At 37.2% G+C, this 24,801-nt stretch overlaps 1 protein-coding gene across 6 annotated transcripts in view; it reads left to right on the top strand.

Moving 5' to 3' along the window:
- LOC124131608 (neuroglian-like) overlaps window positions 1-24,801 on the top strand; it is a 66,721-nt gene that overhangs the window by 24,541 nt on the left and 17,379 nt on the right. For 4 of the 6 annotated variants that reach the window (XM_046494984.2, XM_046494978.2, XM_046494980.2 and 1 more), the window contains exon 2: window positions 24,244-24,384. In XM_046494984.2, the coding sequence (XP_046350940.1) occupies window positions 24,315-24,384 (70 nt within the window). In that variant the 5' untranslated portion in view covers window positions 24,244-24,314. Of the gene's footprint in view, window positions 1-32; window positions 140-15,566; window positions 15,694-24,243; window positions 24,385-24,801 lie in introns of those variants that run through there. The other 2 variants (XM_046494983.2, XM_046494981.2) reach the window with 2 other exon arrangements.

Genomic DNA, 24,801 nt, shown 5'->3' with positions numbered 1-24,801 from the left:
TGTCAATGTCATAGTTGGGATCGAGAGAGTGTCAAGTCAGGATACCATTTCATAGCTTATATGGCCGACGTGTATGAAAGGATATTTGGAAGTACCATAACAGCTACTGGACATCTGGTTTTTTGTAGCAGAGTTGAAGGTACTGTGAAATGTGTATTTCTTGTCAGGTGTATCCTGTATAGTGTATTTACTCACAGGTAGCAAGGATATTATAAAACAGGTGTTTATGCCAGTTAGGGGGCCATAGGTCTAGAGTCCATGTGTGTTTCTTTCTCGTTTTAAACTAGTGTTAAAATATGTATTACTATTTATTTTGCATACGCTATAGCTAAGATGTTTGAAAAGAATATAGAAAAAATCTCTGGTCATAATTGATATCCCGCTGTTTCCAATTACAGCATATTGGGAATATTTTCCCTTTAGGTGTAAGATAACATTGTTCATGTTGTTTAAATATCTTTTCTCAGATGTGCTTCCCATGTTGATAGTAAGGATGTGTTATATACTTATAATACTACTGAGAATGTAGGAATAGGGGTGGGATGGAAGGTCTAGATAAAATTAGGGATCCAGAGATTATTTCATCCACAAATAAGTATTGATAGTTCTACCCCTTTGGGTCCAGTCTATTGGGGGCGGTGGTGTAGTCTAGTGGTTAAACAGTTCACTCGTCACACCGAATACCCAGGTTTGATTCCTGTCATGGGTGCAATGTGTGAAGCCCATTTCTGGTGCCCCCAGCGGTGATATTGCTGGAATATTGCAAACTCACTCCAGTCTATTGCATATTTTTACACTAACAAGTAGGCATTGTTTGAAAGTATTTCTGCTGCAAATGTGACTTCTAATATGTATCTTTGTTTGTGGTTTAACGCCGCACTCAGCAATATTCCAGCTACACCACGGCGGTCTGTAAATAATCGAGGTTGGCCAAGCCTATCCAGTGATTGGCATCATGTCATAAGCATAGTTCCACAAAATTGGGATACAATGACATGCATCCAACTCAGCGAGTCTAACCACCTGATCCCTTTAACCACCTCTTACAACAAGCATGGTAGCCTTTTACAGCAAGCATGGGTTGCTGAAGACCTATCCTACCCGGGATATTCACATAATTTGTATTTGCTCATGGGCTGCCCCAAGTGTGTAACTTATCACATAAACCCACAACAGCAATACATGTCTAGTTAATAATAAGTGAGATGTATGTGTGATGCATGTACATTGAATCAGTAAATAAATGGTGATTTATTTTGCCTATTTTATGTAAATACACTACTTATCTGGAGCTTTGCTTAAGGAACATGCTATAACCTACCCCATGTATCCCCTTAATTATAACACTGATACCTGGATCCTAGTGCACACCCAGTGTTGTACTGATAATACTGGCAGATCTTTCAAGCTAATGCTTTGTCTTCAATATTGTCTCAGAGTTGAATATGTTTGAACATGTCTCGTCTTCTGTTTGGTGAAACTGCAGGTTAAATTATGCAGCAGTTGAATAAGTACGGATGAAATAAATCAATTGATTTAAGGGATTTAGAACACTAGAATGTCAACACTGATGATGGTATATGAAGGCATGCATTGATGCTTGCTGACAAGGCATTGTTCTGTCATTTGCTAGCTGTTTCTATCTGGAGACAATTACTAAAAGCCTTTAAATTCTTACTGGTCTATTCTTAGCTTTTGTTAAATAATTAATTAGTGAAAATCAATCTTTCCTTATTAGTAGAAGAAATGGTGTAGATGAATTAGCCCAAGCATCACTGTGAGTGTGAGACTATCCCCCTCAGTCCTTGAACTTAACTGTCCAATGCATTGATGTTTTGGTTATATCGCCAATAACTAACTAGCCTGATCAAAAATCACGTTAAAAGTACTTGTCAAGTAAACCTGTTATTGTTTTAGTATGTGTTTCCATACAATTGTCAAGAGAACTAGGTATTCTGAACTTGCAGCATCAATGTAGTTTCATCTAGCCCTCACAATATGATTGAAATATTGCTGATGTGACTGGAAATTATAACTCGCTTGCTAATCCTTAAGGACGAAAATGATACTTTGATTTTTCCACTGTCGAATTGGTTAAGTAAATGACTAAATGAAATATATACTCTTCCTGTGTACCATTGGGGATATTAAGTCTCATCATACATTAAGCAGCTTATCTTGTCTCTAAGTGTCTGTGTCAGTGTGACACAGTTTCCTACTGCGGGGGCTAGATCATGATGCAATTGGCATTGTCTCTGTGTCAGGTCTGTTGAATGAAGCAGGGCCAAGTGTCAAGCTCATTGATAACCATCGTGGCCAAAGTCTGTCATTTGGCTGAATTAACTACACATGTCCAACCCCAGGCTAGGGTCAGTGTCAGTGGCTCGGGGTTGATAATTCCCAGACTTACAGTGTACATTCCTAGGAGTCCTCTTTACAATACAAATGCTGCTGGTGTGAGAGAGAATAAGTTGACACTGATTAATAGGCCTGTTATGGGCTAAGAACAGATTTAATTTAATGATATGACTTTTGGAGAACATATGCTTTTCAAATCTGTCAAGTATATCAAATTATTGCAGAAGAAATTAACTTGTTTGAGTGGGATACATAAAAAGCATTTTTATGTTTCAGGCGTTGTATCATGTGATGTATTTTGTCAGGCGTTTTTATGCATACAAATATGATATGGACATATGTATCTGGTATGGTGACTTTCCATGATTGAAATGAGAACAGGATTTGGAATAGATACATTAAATGATGACATCAGTTTATGAAAGTGTAAAAATATATATGTGGGGTAATCATTCCTCATGAAAAGATGCTTCTGTTTTGTCACATGAAGCCTCGAGCTGAAAGGATCAGAAGTAATGATCAAAGTATTCAAGTGCATTAATAGGATGCCCGGATCCTTGAGATTGACAAGAGTAGAAGGCATCTTGTTAGTAACATTATTATGAAGTACTAAGGATAGGGGCGGATGCTATGGATAACCAAAGTGTCGGGGGATGCATGGAGTCATCTGACCGTTGGCGTGATAATGGAATCTGATCCCACTAAAACACCCCGAGGACGCTTGACCATGATGCTTCAGTCTGTACTCTTTAGAATAATGAGACAGATGCCAAAATGAAGAGGGGTAATGAAATGATCCATTAGTTAACTGTGCTACATTTGATTGTGTCGCCAGTAGCACTAATGTATTGATGGTTAAAGTGTGAATGAAGATGAAATGTCAGATATGATATTAAATATTATTTCAGTTTTTCTTACTAGTTCTGTAATATTTGTGAAAAACATTTCATCATATTCATTAATCGTTCTTTAATATCATGTAAATTTGTTTCATTCTTAAATAGACTGTAAACATGCTAAATGTTATCATGGTTATGCTTTCTAATAATTTAAGTCAGATAGTAAGGTACATACACATTGCATGTCAATGGGTTCTTATTGAGAGTCTCCACTTCACTTTGTCTTTACTTGTCCTAATCCTATTTATCATAACATTAGAAGCTCCATGTACCATTACCCAAAGTTATAACAATATTGTATGGTAACAGGAATTTAACAATAGATGTCTGTTCATGATTTCAAAGAAATAGTGGTAGGTTTGTTCACTGAGTTTAAATACATTAGTCTTATAGGCACATGGCTGTAGTGTTAGTAACATGGGTGGTCTTCTTACTTTATAATTTGTATTGTTTCTGCTTAATCTTAAAGTTTTGATGTCTACACTTATTAGGGACGGCTTTAAATGTATCCCAATATTTTGGAAAAGTGTATGACATTAAACAAATGATAAAAATCGCTATTTGAAATCACCCAATATACTTAGCATGGAAAAATGATATTGTGATACATAGTGTGGAAAGCAGTTTGAACCTCAATTCACTGATTAACCAGTAATACCACACAACCTTGACACCAATGTAATTTTGTAAGAGGGAGCAGTATTTATTTATATAAGCCAGTAATGCGACTATGCCTTTCAAGTTTAGCTGACTAAAATATGTTTAAACAAAACATTGTTCAAAATGAAGGTGGTCCTTTAGTTTGCCCCTACAGTATTTGAATCTAGGACCCCCTAACTCTGTAACTTTTAACATCTGACCTTCCTTCTTCATTTCAGACACTGATAGATCTCAACTCTCCGATGTATTATCATTCAAATCATGCAAATTGTTGAAAATGTTACAGATTTAATTCATGATGGGGCATAATTACTTAACTATTCCCGGAGTGGGAGGAAGCTCTTGAGAGGCTGGGAACAAGGTCTCCATTAAAGTTGATTGGTTATGGTTGCATTGTTCTCCTCCAAATCATTGTGAGCTAGTCAGTCTCTGGAGGGAAAATGAGCAAAGGAATGATGAATAAAATATTGTCATGTTTAGCCATTTCTGCATATTGGTCGTCTGTTGGTAAAATCAAGAGATGCGATAGCTTGGGGGTTATGCAGGGGCATAAGTTCACGTTGGTCATCTTGCCATGCTGCTGAATCTGAGCTTAGTGAAGCTAGGTGTCCTTTGGGAATCAGAGAAGAAATTAAGGGTGAGAATATTGCAGATTTTATTGCAGATAAGAGATTTGTCATCAAACATGTTAAAATGTAATGGCCATTTCGGACAAGAAGCAGTGGACTGTATGAAGATATTATGGTCCAATCAGTGTTTCTTTGCAGGAAATGACTACATCTTCAAGATGTTCCCGAGCATGAAATTGGTTCACTCTATTAGACTAGGCTCCATTTGGATTGTCATTATTACTAAACATAGCTTGTTGAGTGACTCACCATGGCACAGGATAACATAGATGATCATATGTCCATGACTGATTGTTAGTTATATTTACAATGGTATACATGGTTAAGTTGCCGGTGGAAATTCCAGTTGAATTGAGGGATCTGGGATGTGAACCTTGTCTTGTTGGGTTGCTTGTGTCATTAAAAACATATGTGGGAAAGTCATGGGAAACACAATGTAGTTATAATCGTCAAACTAGGTTTAGCCTTTGTTGAATTAAGAAGATAGTAATAAATATGAAGTTAAGGCATTTCTAATGGCTATTAGTATCAGTATTAAAAACTATTGTAGGTGAAAATTGTCACCTTATATTTGCTTTTAACAGTACAAAAATAGTATTGTGATTTTAATCTCCCTAACATGTTTATTGTACTGTTCAGAGATAAATAATACTTTTTCGTCTTTTTGTGATAAGATTGTAAAGTAGTCTACAGTGTGTGGAGTAATTCATGTACTACAGTAGGAGCCACCAGGAAAGATCTCGTGTGTCATTGAACAGTGTGGTCAAGGATGTCAAGAAGCCTTCCATCTCACACTGATGAAACTGTAGCTGGGATGATGTTTATTCATGGCATGGGCTTCTGGATTGAATGTGCCTTTATATTTATGGAGGTTTTGACGATCAATGGCATTGTTTTGATCTGTGTAATCAAATTCCTTATGAACAGTGTTTATTCATTTGGTTAGTGACAGCCACTTTCAGATGGAAATATTTTCATTCCAGAAGACTTGAAATTGGTTGAAGAAGCCTCCAAATATGGTGAGGCAATCTCTCATCAAAGCAAGGTTTTATTTTTAGATCATAATCAGAAAGTCACCATCAGTTCTCTATCAGAGAAAAATACAGACGTTCAGCATCAGTATCTGCATGAATATCACGACAGAATTAATCTTGACTGCAGCAAGATCTTTGTCGTGTTTGTCAGGAGAACATATCTGAGCCTTTATTGATTAACGTGACTGAATTGTCTGCTTCACAATTTGTATTGTTCATTGGTCTGTGACCTGCCTGAACCTGACCTCATTCTGATACTGAAGTGAAGTGCATCCTGATTACGATCTTGTCATTACAGCGCCTGTGGTGTGAGCGTCCAGTGTGAGTCAGGGCTAATATTGGCCACAGCATGGTCAAACACAACCCTGCACACATCCACGGGCTGGTTTCGCAAATTGTTCTCCAAATTTATCCAGACTTTATTTCTCAGTCTTGATTAGTGTTCATGAATTCATGGTCTGTTGTCCTGTCAACTTGAAACATCTTCAGATTGATGTCCAGCTATGCAGCATTAAAAGACAAAATATTGAAGAACTCACAAAGTAGTTTCATTGCAATGGAAGAATTGACTATTATATGATTTTGGTTGAAATGGAAAACCCAAGGACACAAACCATGATGCCCTGATGTACAAAAATGAAGCATACAGTTTTACACATGTAGACAAGAGAAATATTGATGTTACATAAAACGTGTTCAGTGGTTTTTGACAGTATTATTCTATTATGAATTTAGTGAAAAATTCTGTATTTTTCTGAAAAAATCAATATCTCATTTGAGTTAAATAACATGTTATTTATATCCTGGAACTACGGTCAGTCTGCTTCATGGACACAATTCTTTCTGAGAAATATTGTGAAGATCCCTAAGAAATATGTAATAACTGAAACATTTGTTCTTCATTTATTTACAGGACAATTTTATTGTTTTCATTTATCTGTTCTGTTAGCATGGTTGAGATCAACAAGCTATTTTAACAGACAGACCCTTAGTTCATGAAATAATGTTTGTTTAGAAATGATCTTCCTCTGAGAAATACAAGACCAGAACTTTTATTTGATGTGTCCTCATCATACTACTGCAATGATACAATCTGCCAGAATTCCATTAATATATTGTTAGTTGGCAATTGTGAGGTCATGAAACTTTTCATGTTGATGAGCCGTAACTAGTACATATGCGAAAGATTTTAATTCATCTAAGGTTTATTATACACAAAACAATAAAAGCAGTCTGATTAATAAAAAATAAACAATGACATTTGAACTGCAGTATGTCATCAAGAAGAAATATTTTACAGTATTGTTTTATACCATAATGCCATGTCCACAATGAATTAGCAAGTATTGTTTTTGCTTTGGAAGAGCAGAGACAGTGACAAGATTTTTACATTCAGAGTGTTAGCTAGGCGTTGATTTGGGTTATGCTTAAATGTTACATCAGAATGCCCCATTTCACTGTCCTCACAGGGCCATGTGCAGCCCTGACCAACTCTTATCATAGGTTGTTATATACCTTTAAGGTAGTCGTAAATACACTAGTGTAACATGGGGTAATGACTTCCATGCACACAAAGATTAACATAGATGTATGAATGCCCTCATTAGACCTGTACAAGTGTAGTTTAAGAATGTGCTGATAGGTCAATTGGCCCTTTCATTGTTCCTTACATAATTGAGTGTTTTATTATTGTTAATGCAAGTGAGAGTAGTTAGATGGTGTATATTACCTTTATTGGCTTCAACTTGTGCAGTGAATAGAGCAACACCTTTGTGTGAGCAGTAACTTGAACTATAATGTGACCCCACTTGCAGTGTGTGCTTGGTGTGCAATGACCTAACTAGGTATTTCCAACAGGTATGAGTAGTAGCAAGGTGTAGGGTTCCTCAACAGTGATAGAAAGTAATTAAAAATCATTTGTAAATCGTTCCCTTGTTTTAAAAGTCTTCTCAGTGTTTTAGGTCATGAATGAAAGGCAAGTAAAGAATTTGTATTCAGCTTTGATGTACGAAGAGAAGACTACCGGTACTTTTAAAACATAACCATTACAATTATGTAAAACAGCTTATCATTTCTACATTCTGGTGGTCCAGATATTCATGACCTATCTGATGCTGTGTCCTCAAGTCACATGTACCAGGGAGTAGTGATTGCAGCCACAGATAAGATAAAGAGGTGATTGCCTCACACTGGCCATGATATAAATCTATCCTTTATATACACAACTCAATGTAATAGCCTGTAACAGCTCTCATTATGGAGTTCAGGTTGTTGGAATTCCAGTAGTCTCACCTGATTGGCTGGAGAAATGCTGATTGCCTAATGACTGGTTGTGTGAAATATGAGGATGTTGTTGACCTTATGACTTATCACAGTTCAGGGTCACACAGGGGCCTTCTACTGAGTGTGTGGGATGCACATAGCATTGATTTAGTGATTGATGGACAGCAAAGTGATGATACACTTGCTGGATCAAGATTTCTTCGTTGGCAGATGTGACGAAAGGAGAGACATTTGGCTTGCTAGTGTACATTCCAAAATGTACAACGTCTCAACAATCTTAAAAAAAAATCATGTTGTATTATAATGCTTGGCAAAAAGGGTATAAGCATCTGGTCCAAGTGACACAATGAAAGTTTTACAACTGTTGCATGTAGAGGACATGTAGAACTGGTGTTTTAAGTAAGGAGTTTTGCACCAAAGCATGATTTGTCAACATTGAAAATGTGACCCCCAGGTGTTTCCTGTTTCAAGTTGGCGATAATGTGGCTTGTGTCAGGGTTCTCACCCCAGCTGACTGTCATAGACATATTACATACTTACCTTAACCTTAACTATTACAGAGGAATTTTAATGGCTTCAGATGAAAACTGGTAGGATGCATATTATATATTCCTTAGGGGTTGTTAGGCAGCTGAGAGTTTTGTATAGATCTGTTTTACAATTGTTTTCATGCTGTCAAAAATTGAAAAATAATAAAAACTAAATTGAAATGAAGCTTAATATACTTCAGTTTCTAAATTTATATACTGCTTGCTTGACAACATATCCCGGCAATCAGTCACATTCAGATCTCACATGGACACAAAGAATATCCCCATTAATATTTGAGTGTTATAATTTGTACAGCAACCAGGATATCTTTTTTATTTCAAAAGAGAGAACAGTGTCAAAAGTGTTAGAAATAATGCTTTGCAGTTCACATGCTTTTGAAATCAGTGGTGTATTTGATTGATTTTGGTGTCACAGTGTAAGCAGGTATATCAAAAGCTGACCTGCATGCATACCTACCAAATTTTGAAATTATTTGATCTGCATTTGGTGGTTGAAAGAGCAGAATCCTATATTGCAGTTTATAGCAGTAACTTTAATTAAAGTAATCATGTTTACTGTAAGCAGAATAACTCTACTGCCTTTAAACCTGTGGAAGTCACAAGAGAAATATATTCAAAGGATCATCACTGAACATGACACACCTTGAACCATCATAATGTAACAGGTGGTAGGTATATACTGATGTGTCAGCCAATGCTTCATCTTATGGGATACTTTATAATAATGTATGTCAGTTTTTGCAACAAGTGCTTTCATCGCAGTTTTGGGTGTCAGCTTTCTATATCATGCCTTTGTAAACATCCATGACCTTTTCAGGGTTAGGGTAATTTTGTAATTATCTAGTGGAATTTGTGACAAGCTTAGAATTAGGCATGTGATAATATCTACATCACAGACAGACAGACCGCTACAGAATCATTGAGCTTTGACATCCCCGTATTTGGCTGAAGTACTTTGAATGCTCTGAGCCGTTTGAACAGGAAGGACTGATAACAGTCTCTACAATGCTCTATACACTTCCTTACTATTTAAAGTTCTGGGTTTTTGAAGCTATGCAAAAACATTGAGATCAAATGATTCAGCATATATTTTGAAGTAATTTCAAAATAATCTACTTTGATTATTCCATTTTCAAAAAATGATTCTGACAAACTATTTCTTTATATCCAGACCTGTTACCCTTTTAAAAAAAAGGAAAATTAAGTTTGACGTGTGAATTTGAAACTTTCAAATTCAAATTTTCTTCCAAAGGTGTCTCGGTGCTTGAAGGAGACACATGCTCTGCTTGAATGTCTTGGTGACCCAACCAAGCAAACTGTTTAACCTTTCACAGTGACAGGCCGTATATGCAAGGGGAGTGTCAAGGATGACTGAACAGCCCTGTGTGTGAAGTGCCTGGTTTCCCCCACAGCTGAATAATACTATAGACGACATTAAATGTATGACTAGGGCTCTAGCTATTTATGTTGGGAGCGGGGGTGAACTGCAGAGGCCATATTAGAGTGTTTTGTCACAGGTGAGTCATGAAACTAGTAAGGGCCCATTAAAATATGAAACCAGTCCTATTTTATGGATAGCTTTTTGTTCAAACGTCTTTTAGGCATGGTAGCCTGTTGTGTTTAAACTTAGGGCAGATGTTTTGTATTTCAAAAAGTGCTCAAACAAAGATCAGAGGTACTGTTTAGAATATTGTTTGAGAGTTTGGGTACTTCATCATGTTAATGAACTGTCCATAGTTATGTGTGGCAGTGTTACAAATACAACTGCTGCTCTCTGATCTATCAAGTGTTTTATGCAGATAATTCTCGTTTAAATCAGTTTTGTACCACACCAAGAACAGTTATTGACACAATAAAGCTTGAAACAATATTTTCTATCCATGGGGTGTTTGGCTTTGTAAAGACAATCATGGCTTGAAATACATTTGAATATAGAATTTAGTTGCTGTGTAATATACATGTGTTAGTGAAGCATACAGCACTGCACATTGTTCTCTGTATGGGGCATTGAAAATTCATGCTAGTCTAAACGGAAATGACAGATACTGAGTAGTTCATATGTGTTTGACGATAGCCACGTTCTTGGGGCAATTAACTTGAAAAATTTCCTGTGTGTATTGGTTAAAGGATTTGTGGGAATCCTTTTGGGGCACCCTGACATGTTTCCACAAAAAATTACCCAACTAGGTAGTCCAGTCAAATTGCAGATAAGTATTCCTTGCCGGGAGACTTCTTGTTTGATAGTAAATATTGAGAAACTGCTATGCATAATTTGCTTATTGAGAACATGTACGTGAGGCAATTGTATTGTGTTTTTTTGCAGAAGTTCTGCAGTTATTGGGTCTTTGGTAAACAAGTATAGTTTGTATCAAATGTATAAGATTAGGCAAGTTGTTTACATCCAGAATTTATTCTTTGACAGAACAAAGTAAATATTTTATGTGTGTTTGAACACCAGGTATTTGTTCTTGAAACCTTCCAGCTAAGGTTATCTGGAACAGTTCCACACAGTAACTACTCATCGTTACCATAAATATTTCCCCAATTATCGGCTACACTAGTTAATGACAGTCAGACCTGTTTCGACCTGGACTAAGTGTACTGCTGTAAGCTGTGGGTGTGTTGACTCAAGCATTCGGTTTATGGCCTGTTGATGTAATAATGACCCCAGGGCGAATACCATTCACTGGTCGAGTACGGAGTAAACAGTTACTGTCAGTTCAGTGGTGCTCGTTCACCTCCCACCATAAAAGCCATTCTCCTATATCATGCATTTTTTGTGGCAGTTTCATTGCAGCAGTCTTACTTCCTTGATGTTTGGATAAGGGCCCTCAGATGTTGTATTGAACATTGGAAAAAAAGAACTTGTTGGAGGATGCAAGTATAAGAAATGATTGATCATGTCAGTCTGGGTAGGTCATATCTAACATACCACATCAGCTATATATATTTCCTGTTGGTTTAGGTATCAATTACTGATAAAACTGTATAAGGTCTGTGTATATACACCCCTGACACACAGATTCCTACAGTAAATAGTGTGTCATACATCTGTCTCCCAGTCCCTGTCCATATACCAACCCAATGTAAGTACGTCAAACAGGAATAGACTACTGTTAATATGATGGATGCTATTACTTGACAACTGATATTACAGTACTGGAAGCATGGTCTGAGACTTTAGCCACTAGTCCGAAGCTCACATCTAGTGAAATTCTATTCGGCCTGTTAAGCTCAGCTAATGATAATCCATTTAACACTAAACTCTATTGAAAATTGCCATGTTCAGGCAGGCATGCTGAGAAAACTTTGGTACAGACTTAGATTATCATACTTCCTTCAACGTTTGTGAAGAAAACTCCAACAGTTTACCTGAAGTATTTCTATTCTAATTGTCTGATAGTAATATTCAGTAAATGAGGGCATTCCTGGAATATTGTCCATTATTTGTCATGTTAAAACAGGTCCAAAATATTGATTTACCTGCCTCTGCACTGTAAGGATGTCTGTATTACCTGCAACAACTTGTATGTCCTAAAGGTTACCATGTGCTGGTCTGTTTCTATGGCAACATCATCCCATTATACAAATGGTAGACATTTGCACCTAGACGCTTGAATGTATTTGTTCCAGAATCATGGATTTGAAAACCATGTTTAGGATCGTGTTACTTTATTCATGAAATGTCATTGAGCTCATTCTCAGAGGTGTGTAGGACATCGGGTTGGCATTTGAATCCTCATCTGAGGAGACGCATGCTCCCTTCTGGTCCGGGGCAGTGTGGTAGCCTAGTGATGAATGCATTTGCTCGCCACACTGAAGGCCCTGGTTCGATTTCCAACATGGGTACAATGTGTGAACCCCAATACTGGTTTCGCCCATTGAGATAATGCTGGAATATTACAAAAAGTGGCGTAAATCATACTCACTCACTTCCCTTCTGGTCCAGACGAAACAGTTTTAGTCATTGCTGATTGCAGTTTACTTACTCACTTCATGAATCAAACTGGTGACACTTGCACCTGCTTGAAAGACCGGTGATTACATTCCGTCACAGAGTGATGCAGGATGGAACATGACTGCATAATGGGAAAAATACCATAGCACTAAAAAGTTACCAATTGAGAGGGGTTTTGTTTTGTATTTCAAATGTTCTCATAATGCGACAACTTCACTACAAAATCAATCGGGGGCAGAAATTAACCAAGAATGTCTTTGGCCAGAATATTGATAAAATATAGCAATACCTCCAAAATATTTGAAATTCTACTAACCAGGATACCTTTAACATGTTTAACAAAAGGCCCGGGCTACCAGGTTAGTGCCAATTTCTATCCTTGCAGGGCATTAAATGTTTACCTGCAAAGTGAAAAATTACATGAATTCTTCAGAGAAAATGTTTATATAGGAATGCATATTATAAAATATCTGTATAATGTGAAAAAGACCCAATTCCAGGCATGCCAATCAACATTTCTTTTTGCCACTGACTTTTATCCCAGGGGTGCTAATTACATTGATAACCACAATCACATTGATAACCACAATCACATTGCGAACTGTATGTGCTTTGATATGTCGAGAGTTGTGACTAGTCGTTACATGGAGCCCTGTGGGGAACGTACAGACAAACATGTCAGTCAGCATGCAAGGATGTTGTACAAACTGTCACCCATGATGACAGCAGGATATCAATGCACACAAGTCACCAGGCCATGTTATGGCTGTAAATCTATGTTCAGGATGTGTGGTGTAGTGGTATGAATAGGAAGCATTTATTGGCAATGACTGCATCATTGTCTGAATAATTCGAGGTTCTTGTTCAGCGTTAGAAATTGGCACCAGTCCTGTTGCCCTTGCCGAACCAGCTGACAGTTGACGTATTATAAGGACTAGTAGAAATGTGCCATTTATAAGGGTTTTGCTATATGTTTTCATTATAAGAACTAGTGGACTAAAAATCATAGTTTCCACCCCTGTTGTTTAAGAGGTAATAAATATGAGCTTCAACATTTTTGGTTTTAAGATTGTTTTAAAATATATGATATTAACATAACAGGTCCTGTGGTATGTTAATTTAGGAACCCACATTATTAAGTTTTAGTAGTAGGGTTACGGCAGGGACCCTTTTACTTTCATGTTTTGTTTAATTCTGCAAACATTAAAGTAAAGTGTCCAGTGGCGTCTTTATTTTGGCTGTGAACTCTTATTTGTTTTGTCTCTTGTTGTAACCTTGACATTGTAGATCAAGACGATGTTCAGGCCTACACCTACTTGGGTGTTGTCGTTGATAATACTAGCATCATTCAATTTAGATGGTGCGAGATATAACCGGGGAAGCATGGGATCTGTGTGTCCGGAAAGACATCCATTTATTTGAGATTGAATGTAAGGAGGAAGATCAATAGAGCAAAGTGTGGGTCTGGTCAGTGATGTGAGGATGGAGACTGTCACTTGTGTCAGTCAGACCGGGGACCCAGGCTGTGTGCCAGGGTAATCAGAACAGGTCACATGTCTCCTTCCACTGTCTCAGGTTGCATTGTACACATGGGGACCACTGATGTTTTCGCACATTGATCAGTCACTGTATCACTTCATGACATGAAATATGAAACATGAGACATAATGTTAAGACACAGCCAAATAATTTATCATATTCTTCTCCAAGCCCATCACAGTCCTAATTGGCCTGCCTCTCATGATTTCTTTAACTGTGATCGTCATTTCACCCTACGCTTCTATTCTGTAACCAGCAAGTTAGCCAACTTCATGATAAATTAATTTAGCAAACCAATATGCCTACTGCCTCACTTTTATGATACAATATCAATGCAGATGTAATAATCAATCAATGCAGCTAATTTAGTGATATATTGCATATCCAATATATATATTAATTGAACATGGTTAATAATCTGTTTATGTTTCTCCAATTTCTTACTCATTTTATGTAAATGTTACATGTTACTTTTCACTAGGCATGCTAGGACATTGTTGCACCGCGGAAACAGAAACTTAGTAACTTGTTATGAGCTAATTTTCTATAGTATGTAAACATCAATAAAGATTGATTGTCATGGTCAGTGTTTCCCTGTAGTAAGAAAGGATGCTTGCTCAGCAATGTGACTTTGCTGATGGCCTTTGCCCTGTGTCTGACTGTCTGTATTGACATAAGCGGTGACATATATCGCCCACTGAAGGTTTAATGTCCCTGCCTAATGGTGGCCCCCTTCACCATCTGCACCAGGAATAGTGAATCAATGGTGCTGATTTAGTACTTCATCCCCACTCCCTACTGCTCAAATTTGGAGCCAGTGCTCTGTTTACAGTATGACATCAACACGTCTGGTGATATTTCATATGAGGTATGGAGTTTGTTGTCAGATGATAAGCATCGTAAGTCATTGCATTAATCCAACAACAGTGACAACAGTAATTGTTAATGGTAAATCAGTGTGGTTAATGAATGGCATGTCTAAAAGGATTTATTTCCAAGTATTATATGCACAGGATTTCTGTGACGTGTGTAGTATACTGGGTGCCAAGGACATTGGTAGGATTTGCATATTTTAATTGAATCAATAACAACAAGAGAATACCGACATTAATTGAATTGTGCATTACCATGATAACTGCACTCGTTTGTGGTTGACTGCAAGTATTATTTTCCTGTCATGAAGTGTGTAACTTCAAAATCAAATACAGATATCAATCATCAGAGTCTCATAAAAAGAGAGTTCCTGTGTGGATGATTTGTCTTTGGTTCTCTGAAATATTAAAACATTACTACCCATCCAGCTTGCCCAACTCAAGGATGAAGCACACTGTAGGATCAATACTGTAGATGTTCCTAAGGCAGGCTGTAGAAGCTGGTGTGAGATCACTGTCCAGTGGCACATGTTGGTAGCCCTCACCCTCCTGTGTGTGTGATCAGATGGACTGTGAGTTCACATACAGACAGATCCTGACCAGATTGGATTGATAGATATTAGTACTGTACATCACAGTTAACTAGACACCTTATTGGATCTCTGATGAATTTAACTAAAGAAACATCTGGATTGATCAGTCAGCCCCCGGAAGTAGAACTACTGCCTGTCAAGAAACAGCCAGACAGATCTAACAAGGAAAAGCTTGCTGTGATTATCAGTCGGCCCAGTGGAGCAGTTGAGGAGGTAGATACATGTTCATGATGTTGATAAATCCCACAGTGTGAGGGCTTGGTGATGCATGAAGTGAATCATACTACACATATACATGTCTGGATGAATATCACAAGGTAATATTTGTGTCTGTAAAAAACTAAATCGAATACGAAGGACATTTATGTACATGCTGATACAGTTAGTGCTGTCATTACTGTAAGATTGATGTTACTATGCCTGTTACTATCTACCAGCTGTTTCACTGACTTGATGGAATCGAGAAGTCAGGAGAAAAGGTGACAATGTTCACCACCTCTGTCCTGTACTAATGTAGGTCACAATCGCGTCCACACTGTCTACATGGGGTGTACAGTTGTACTGGTAGTGTTCTGTATAGAGATATCCAACAGTTAACTGCAATGCTCCGTTTGGACGTTATGTGTAGGAAGTACCTGGCAATCAGTATTTTGGTTCTGTTTCACTGCAAAAATCAGTTACGCTTTACAAGTTCCATTAGGTTGGTTAAAAGTTATGGTGATGTGTTCAACATTGTGATTGGCTAGTAGCTGAGTGATATATATGTTTTGTTGGTCAGATAGTAATAAATCAGGGGTAGGGATTCAGACTGGTTCATTTCCTAGGATATTGACTGATTGTCATTCAAAATGTCCTGAAGATATATTTCAAGTTTGGTAATGATGTTGAAGAATGTCCTGTGAAAAAGTGATAAAATCAAGAAAATATCCCCCATCATAACCACTGAAGTTAAATATTGATCTGTAGTATTTGTCATAATAGTGTCAAGGTAAATGTGTCTGAAAAGCAGCTACAAGTGCACTGGACAGTGTTAGAAATATAGGGGCCACTTGTTCATGTTGGTTTCTTGAGGTTTGTAGCTATCACACTTCAATCTAAGGACCCTCCAAATGTTTCATTTTTTGCAATAGGATTATGACCAGGATCTCTTGATATGTAGACTTTCACCTTATTTGAACACTTGATGTGAAATGTGTACATGCTTGAAGGTATGTAGCCTATGCCAGACAGGTATTATACCAACTGGTGAACATGCTGAATTGATGTGTATAAAATAACCAATTTGGATAGTTAATGTATGTGGTGTGTGCCATGTGTTGATGATTCATCGGTGTAGATAACTAATGGTTGTCATGACATGGTAGCTTATGTATATCTGCAAGGTAAGCAGCTTGTGACACATGCACGTTGCATGTATCTCCTGGACTTGTGATGATAGATGAACAGGGAGGCTCCATGTACTGGTGTATGACTATGAGGTACAGTGCATGTAGGTGTTTACCTTGCTTCTGGTATGCCCTGCTGTGCTTCTGTCAAACACTATAATTGTCTGGTCAGCAGTATTTGTTTTGTCCTATTTCAAGATTCATCTGAAATGGTTAAATGTTTCTGATGTTGTTCTTTTCCCAAATGCATGTGTAAGCTTCATTGACTCATCATATGAAGCTGGCATCTGAAAAGTGACATTTCTTTTTACTGAAATTACTAATCACTAAAGATGTCAAGTTTGCAAGAATCTAAACAGTTCTTTCTTCTAGTAGTTCTGTTCCTATGGTAGTAGATTGCCAATTTCAAGCCCATTGATTCTAAGAAGTATAAGAGTTGATTAAATGTTGGTAAGAGCTCTTGATTCTACTGCTTGGCTGACCAAGGTTCAAAGTTGGGATACCAGCTGTGTTTCAAATGTCCATGAGTGACAGCTGACCAGTGAGGATTAACAGCTCATCACAAGATGGGTGGACTGTTCATGACCACCCTTGTCAGATTAAGTTTGCACAGAGACTGTGTTTGTAACCCTACTCACAAGTAGGTAAACAGGGAGCATTGAGGCTGTCACGGGAACATGTGTGTTGAAGGGTACTGTAGTGTGTGAGCATTGCTTGTTGGGCATGTCACACACACAATAACTGGTCAGCATATGCAAATGAGACTTGGACCAAGATAAGAATTTCTGTTAGACGTTTTGCTTTGCTGAGAAAGAAGCTAATCGTGTTAATACTTCCTTCCTGTTTCCTTCAACACATTCACCTTATATTCTTACAAGGGTGAGGGATGGTCAGGTAGTCTAGGGATTAAAGCAATTGCAATTCCAAGGACCAAGGTTTTACTTCCCCACTTAGGTACAATGTGTGAATCCCATTTCTGTGTCTCCTACAGTATTATTATTATTACCATGATGTACTCCCTTCATCATGCTCAGGTGCTTGCTGGATTCCAAATAATCTCAAGGTACCTAGGCCCCCTTAAATTCTAACAATGCTCACTCACTGTTATTATGAATTAGAAACATATTGAATTTTCTCCTGGTGTCTTCAAGTGGTATAAACCATCAAGGGAAGGCCAAACTACCTAAAGTTGAGCTTAAAACAAGAGAAACTGATGGCCACAGCTGTTGTACTTCCCAATATCAGCAACTTGGTCAGTCTGCTGTCAATATTTTACTGATCATGTGTATAGGCATGAACAGGGGTTATGAATAAAGGTGATCTCTAGATGCAAACCCTATAGCAGTTGCTTAAAAAGACCCAGGACTAACCTTAATTTCTCTGAATCCATGTTACCCTGCTTACAGTTGCTATCTACTATAGTTAGCAACCTTACACTAAACAGGTGGAATATTTATGTCTACTCGTGCAATTGTAAGGTCCTGTTTAGCTAACCCCCTCTGTAATATTTCATGTCCAATATCTATGAACACTTGCTTCAATATTATATCCAAACAATAGAATTACCACAAGCCGCAGCAGTAGTTGGTTTCCCATGGAAGCTGAAAGGGGCGCATATGCATGCTGAGTTAATGCATTATAGACTTCTGTTACACTATTGAGCTGTGATGAAATGACTTCAAAGTTGTCTGTAATCATATTAGAAAAGGCTGACTCGTCAATGAAAGCCTGTAGTGGCTGATGCTTGGCTGGGTGTATTGACCAATCTAGGAACAACTGGCGTTTTGTGATTGCTTTATAGAATTGCAGCATAATATCAGAAAAATTCTTTCATGATACATTTGTATGCATTGGCTATAGGAAAACATGAGGTTGTGAATTGAATAGTCCCATGGAAATATCTGGAAGCATTTATCAGAACGATTCTAATAAGTTGGCTTTAAAGGAGTTTTCTGAACCTTGTCATACAAGCTAACCCCCCCTGCTATTTTTGTTGAACAAAGATTTATATTTCATTAAATGTCAGCCATTCATTCTACTGTAACATCAAAAGTGGTTCCAAGTTTGTACTTGGGTTATAGATACAAGTAGGATGAGGATAAAGGACATCCTGGGTAGTTTTGTAAGTGTTCATCGATCCGTGGTCAGGAGAATGTTTTACTTAAATTATGGTGAAGGTGATTAATGTTGACCTGTGATTAGATGGCCATTTCAGTTTATCTCATCAAAGCTAGTGATGGTCAGGAAATTAATGTCCCGAGGAATATTGATGAAGTGACCCGTTGGAGGGTGTTAGGATACACTTATGCTTATTCTTGAAGACTGAAATCAAGCACTAATAAGATTACCTTATGACTGAGTCACATTTAGATACGCCAGAAATTCAAGAAGAAAGTTGATGTTCAGAGTTTGAAAGTCCTTGTATTTTAGTGACTGTGGCATGGTTTAAATCACATTGGCACAATTAACATACATTTTTATATATAAATAGTATTTTGTTAACAACAGTACCATGTGACAGTGGTTGTTACATGAAGCCAAGGATAAATGTACTTTCGCAGAAGTAACCATGACAAAACACATGGAAAATTATGAAGACGTTAACTTGCTTATTCAATAAGTTTTAATCCCTTTGGTCCAGTTTAATGGATATTCTGGAACCAATAACTAGAGCTTTTCTAACAATAACTGTTAAAATGCTGTTTTAAATTGCTTCTAATTTACATCGCAAAGTGTCTCATTTGTGGAACAAGCTGACATTATTAGTGAAATGTCTACTTTACAATAAGCATGATGCTGAATTTGTGCTATATGATTGGAAAATGTTGTTTTATTTTGCCTAATTTATGCAAATACTCAATTTATCTGGACTTCTGATTACCCAAAAAACACTACAATAACTAAAATTTATGTTTTCTTCTTTTCTCTAATTAGTTGGTGTATTTTTATTTTTGGCCAAGACATGGTATTTCTTATAAACAGAAACAAGGAATTAATTTCTTTGAATTGTTGTAAATTTTCCCAGGCAAGTAATCAGTTTTCAATATACCTGTCAAGAAAATTGATATGATATCACATGAACTTGGTGCTTTGCAAAGGAATTGTCACTGACCATTTTCCCATAACTCAGTGAGACAATGGGTTGTCATCGTTAACATTTGTTACAGTGTCTTGGATTTCCATTGTTCTTACCCAGCTCATTAACAGCTGTGCAAGGCACGTCTCGTAACAATTGTGATTGGCGCATTTCAATTTCCATGGCAACACAATTATCAGTTGACCAGATTTCAGTGATAGAGGAGGAAAGTTTGACAAAGTTGGAAATTATTTAGTTGCATGTGTATTAGGAAGAGTGTGTCATGGAAATTGGCTAATTAATCTAGAGCTATTTTTGTGGAGGGACGCTGGCATCAGGATTGCACAGATGCAGGCAGATGACATAGTGATGCAAGATGCAGGTTTAAGTGGTTGCAAGGATGTTTCAGTTCTGGTGTATGTTGTTATTCAAGTGAGGAGTTTACTATATCTTCAAGGTAATCATCATTAATTTGTTCATGATTTTGTTAGAAGTGTTTGAAATAAGGGCCTGCCTGAAAGAACGTGGTAGGTAGATCTGGCGTCGTGCCCATAGTTTCACAACTGTATGGGTCCTTATGGACTGCAGTAAATTTATGTGTCTATTTATTTGTTTTTTAAATGAGGGCTTGAAGAGCTTAGTCAGGGCCTGCATCTTCTGACGTGTGTAGGTCCTGATGGCAGCCTGGGGTATTATTTACCCTGTATTTAGCTTTATCAACAGGAAATATTTTTATTTTTGTGTTTTGTATTTGAATATTTGAATATTTGTTTCGTATTTGCAGAAGTTCTTATTTGAGTCAGACTGCTTTTTTCAGTGTATGCGTTATCATTATTAGTTTGTCATCGTCAAATTATCACAGAATATTTGAATAACAGATCAGGCTAACACATAGCTGATATAGAGAAAATGCTAGGATGGGCCATAGTCAAGAACAGGAAATGTTGTCTGCCTTACTCCAAGCGCAGCGTTTGACCTGTCATCTGAGTGTTGTGGGAGTATTAGTTTTACCTGAGAGTTGTGTGGAGCAGGACAGCCTGTGCTTCCTGCTGACGCCAGTGACTGATGAACCACACCTGCACCAGTCCTCACTCAGCAACTGAATGCTCTTTGTTAGGAATTCACTGTTAGTTAATGTTGGGAGTTGTTGGGACTACTCCTTGATCATTAGTCATGACTGGTTTGTTTCAACCGATCAATTATCAGTTATAATTACTTGTCCTTGTTTGTATCTATTTTGTTGAATTTTGCTGTTAAAGTTTTTAATTGTCATGACTATAGGACATCTGGTTAATGAGATACCTGAAAACTGATACTAAGATGTATCCCTGATGATATGACTCATTTTCTTCACCCATGGTCATGCTTATGTATGATTAAATGATAGTTTTCAAAAGATTTCTATATTTCTATGTTGTCAGAGCTACAGATAAGCTGTGTATTTGCGTAAAATACCCCCCAAAACTATTCAAAACCCAATTACTTTCAATTAACTTGCTTACAGAAACACATGCTATAAATGAAAAAAGCAATTGTTTGAAAACAGCCTGCGTAAATACCCAATGAAGCTTTTTCAACATGCATACAAAAGAGCTAATATCCGACACACAATTACGAGCTAATTTACTTTCTGAGTCAGCTATATTTAGAACCGTCATATACATCTAAAACATTATTTCATTTTTTTTTAAATCTCTAAATGCTTACTCATTTTGGGAAAACCCAATAGAGTGATGAACAGATGAGTGAAAAAATATTAGTTACCCATGAAAAATGTAATAACTCAATTAAAAAAGAAACTTTCGAGTAAAAACTCAATTGCTCAAAAAGTTATCTGGAGCTCTGGTTGTTTGGTGAAATGTACAAACTTATACTAGTATTTCTTCAGTATGTTGTTAGTGTTCTGAAACTCAGTACTTCAGCTTTGAGTCTTCAGCCAAGTAGTATTTGTAGAGGTCGTAGTAGGAAGATGTTGCCAAGATTGACACATTTAGGGAAGTGTGCATAGTGGGCTCTGAGAAGGGCTGAAAGATCTGCCAGGCCGACACAGGCTACTGTAATAAGGCCCCAGTGGACTAGACTGTGGACACAGTATTGATCGGTGGGCACATTTTGTATGTGCAGTATTTAGAAAGGACACCACCACCCAATTGTTCACAAAAGACTCTTTTACATTTGTTTAGTCATTTGTTAAGAAGGTTGTTTTTCAACCCGTATTGATATTGAGAATGAAGGCTTTTAGATTGTTGGGACATAGGGAGAATTTTTGGCACCTTTTTCCCTTATTTGTTTCTGAGAAGAAAGTCATATTGTGAATTGAGTATTGCAAGTCTATTAAATTGTTCAGGAGTTATAATAAGTGATAAATTCTTGCATGATAGTGATCCTCGAGTGTGAACTCACTTGTGTAGACACAAATGCCAGGGCTACACAGCCACTTGTATTAGTGTGAGACTAACTAGACAGACCAGTTTCCTTTTACACCATCATGTTCATAGGGGTCTCACAGAAAAGATGAGATTATGGATTAAATAACATAAATTTGTTCAGTGAGAGAAATAGTTTAGCTGATTAAAGCATATAAAATGAAGAGTGAATAGGTACAGGTATTAAGCACTGTTGACATTCAGAAATTTCTACTCATCCAGGGTCCACTTGCATAAAGCAATCTTAGTGCTACCCTTGTAAGACTATGTTAAAATATGAGAGTTATGATTGTCGTAGCGCTAAGGTTGCTTTGTGCAAGTGGATCCAGGTGCATTGGGCAGAAGGCTTTCATGGGCATGCAGGTTTTTTCTGCCTTCAAAGATATAAAAATAACTTGGTTTTATGGACTGGAATATGGTCTTCATGTCAGATACAATTTTTACACTACATTTCTTATGTATATACAGTGTTCCAAACAGTGTAGTAAAGCCAAGGAGTCCTTGTCATATTACACCCTAATGTTAACATATTGAAGGGGTCTCCAGATCAAATACTGCTGGCATGATAGGACCAGACCTCAAGGACCCCAAGACACCCCTTATAATTTTTTAGAATTTGCAGATATAATTTTTCTACATTTTCATTCTTGGGAAATATTTTTGATGTTTAGTTTTCTTAAGTATTAACCAGGTATGATTGTGCTTGTTTCTGTAGTGAAGCGCCCCTTAAATTTCCCATCTATTGATTGTACACACTGCCTGTGAAAACGCTGACATTTAGTGCATGCTAAGTCCTGCTAATTTAGTATCCGACACCATTACAATACAACTATGAACTTTGTAGGGGGACCGAGAAGCTTATATTGAATATAGCAAAGTAAAAGTTATCCCATAATTCACCTATCAGTAAATAGTTTCCAAGCAACAATTATCCATTTACTACCATAGTACATCCCAGTCCTCTGTCCCGGGACCAAGCCCTACAGTGTTCTGAGCGCTACAACTGTTTTGAGTCTGTTAAAGTAGGGGAGTTTCAATAGTGCTACAATTGCTTTGTCAAGTTGGCCCGGGTGTACATGGAACCACTTCTCTCCCAAACTTACTGCTAACACAGCCAACTCCATACATTAACATGAACCTTGATCAGTTTTTACACTAGAATTGCCACAACAAGATGGTTACAAAAACCACACAAGATGGCCACAAGTACATTTCTTGTTCAAATTATATATAATGCTTATGCTGTGTATTAATTTCACATTTAATCATTTTTATACCCCCGACCTTTTAGGTCGGGGGTATATAGTTATACCAAGGTTCCGTCTGTCCATCTGTCCGTCCATCCGATAACTTTGTCCGCACGATTTCTCTTAAACTATTCAGTGGATTCATCTCAAACTTAGTACATATAATCTGTGTCATATGGAGGGGTGCAGTCAAAAGAAAGAAAAAAAGTTTTTATTAATTTTCCATTTTTTATGAATTTTTCAAACCCTAACCCTATCCATTATTTAATTTGAAACTACTGACACATAGCAGGGGATAGTGATAACACTGTTTTCTTGTTTACTATATTCTCTATGGTCTGAGAGACAGACCACTACTGCAAGTATTTTATATGATAAATTCTCATGGATTGCTTATGCACAAGACTTGAAGATAGCACACAATTAAATCATTGATGTAAAACACTAACTTCTTGGTATGGCATTAATATGTCCAAATCCTGCAGCCAATATGTACTGCATTATTGTTGTATCATCATTTGAAGCCTTTTCTACAGCACGTGATTCATGTGACCTGTAAAAAATATTTCATATGTAGTTGAAACTGAGTAGTTATGCATGGTCACTGCTGAACATTCCTGCTCCAGATTGAACAGCGTGGTCCTCGTGAACTGTTTTGTTGATGTCTGTTTTACTTGTGATGGACTGCATGCACTGTAACTCTGCTACATGGTTCACTCCTTGTTTGTTGCAGATAAACTAGCTTGCTGTTGGAGCACATAGCGGTTGAGATACCTGGAAAGTCTCCCGAGGAAACCATCTAACATGGCCTTAACAAGGGCATGCATCTGCCCTTTGTTGCTGATTGCAGTGTTACATAGTGCTCAATCTCAAAGTAAGTCTTTTGATGCAGGTTTGATATGTGATGTTTTTAGGGTTTTTTAAGTTGTTTATTTTTGTTGCATTTTTGTATAGGTTACATATACGTTGCAGTTGCAAAGATGATATAAATTTTTGACATCTGGTTTATTTTTTAGGTTAATGTAAACAGAATTTAACTTTAAAGTTATTTGAGCTTTAATCTTAAAAGGCATTTCTAGAAATTTTAATGCTGACTGTTGACAGTTCTATCTAACACGTATACTTACATGTGAAACAGCCATGCCAGCAGTTATGCACACATAACACAGGGTTTGACAATTATGGATGTTTGCTGCACAAATATCACACAACATTGATCAGGACCAGTAATTTTAGAATCAACATGGTTCAAGTTGCTTGAGGAAATTTGAAATGCCAGTCTCCATATTTC

The sequence above is a fragment of the Haliotis rufescens genome, unplaced genomic scaffold, assembly GCF_023055435.1.
Source record: "Haliotis rufescens isolate VD_foot unplaced genomic scaffold, xgHalRufe1.0.p SCAF_104, whole genome shotgun sequence".
NCBI lineage: Eukaryota > Metazoa > Mollusca > Gastropoda > Lepetellida > Haliotidae > Haliotis > Haliotis rufescens.
This window is presented reverse-complemented; position numbering and strand designations above follow the sequence as displayed.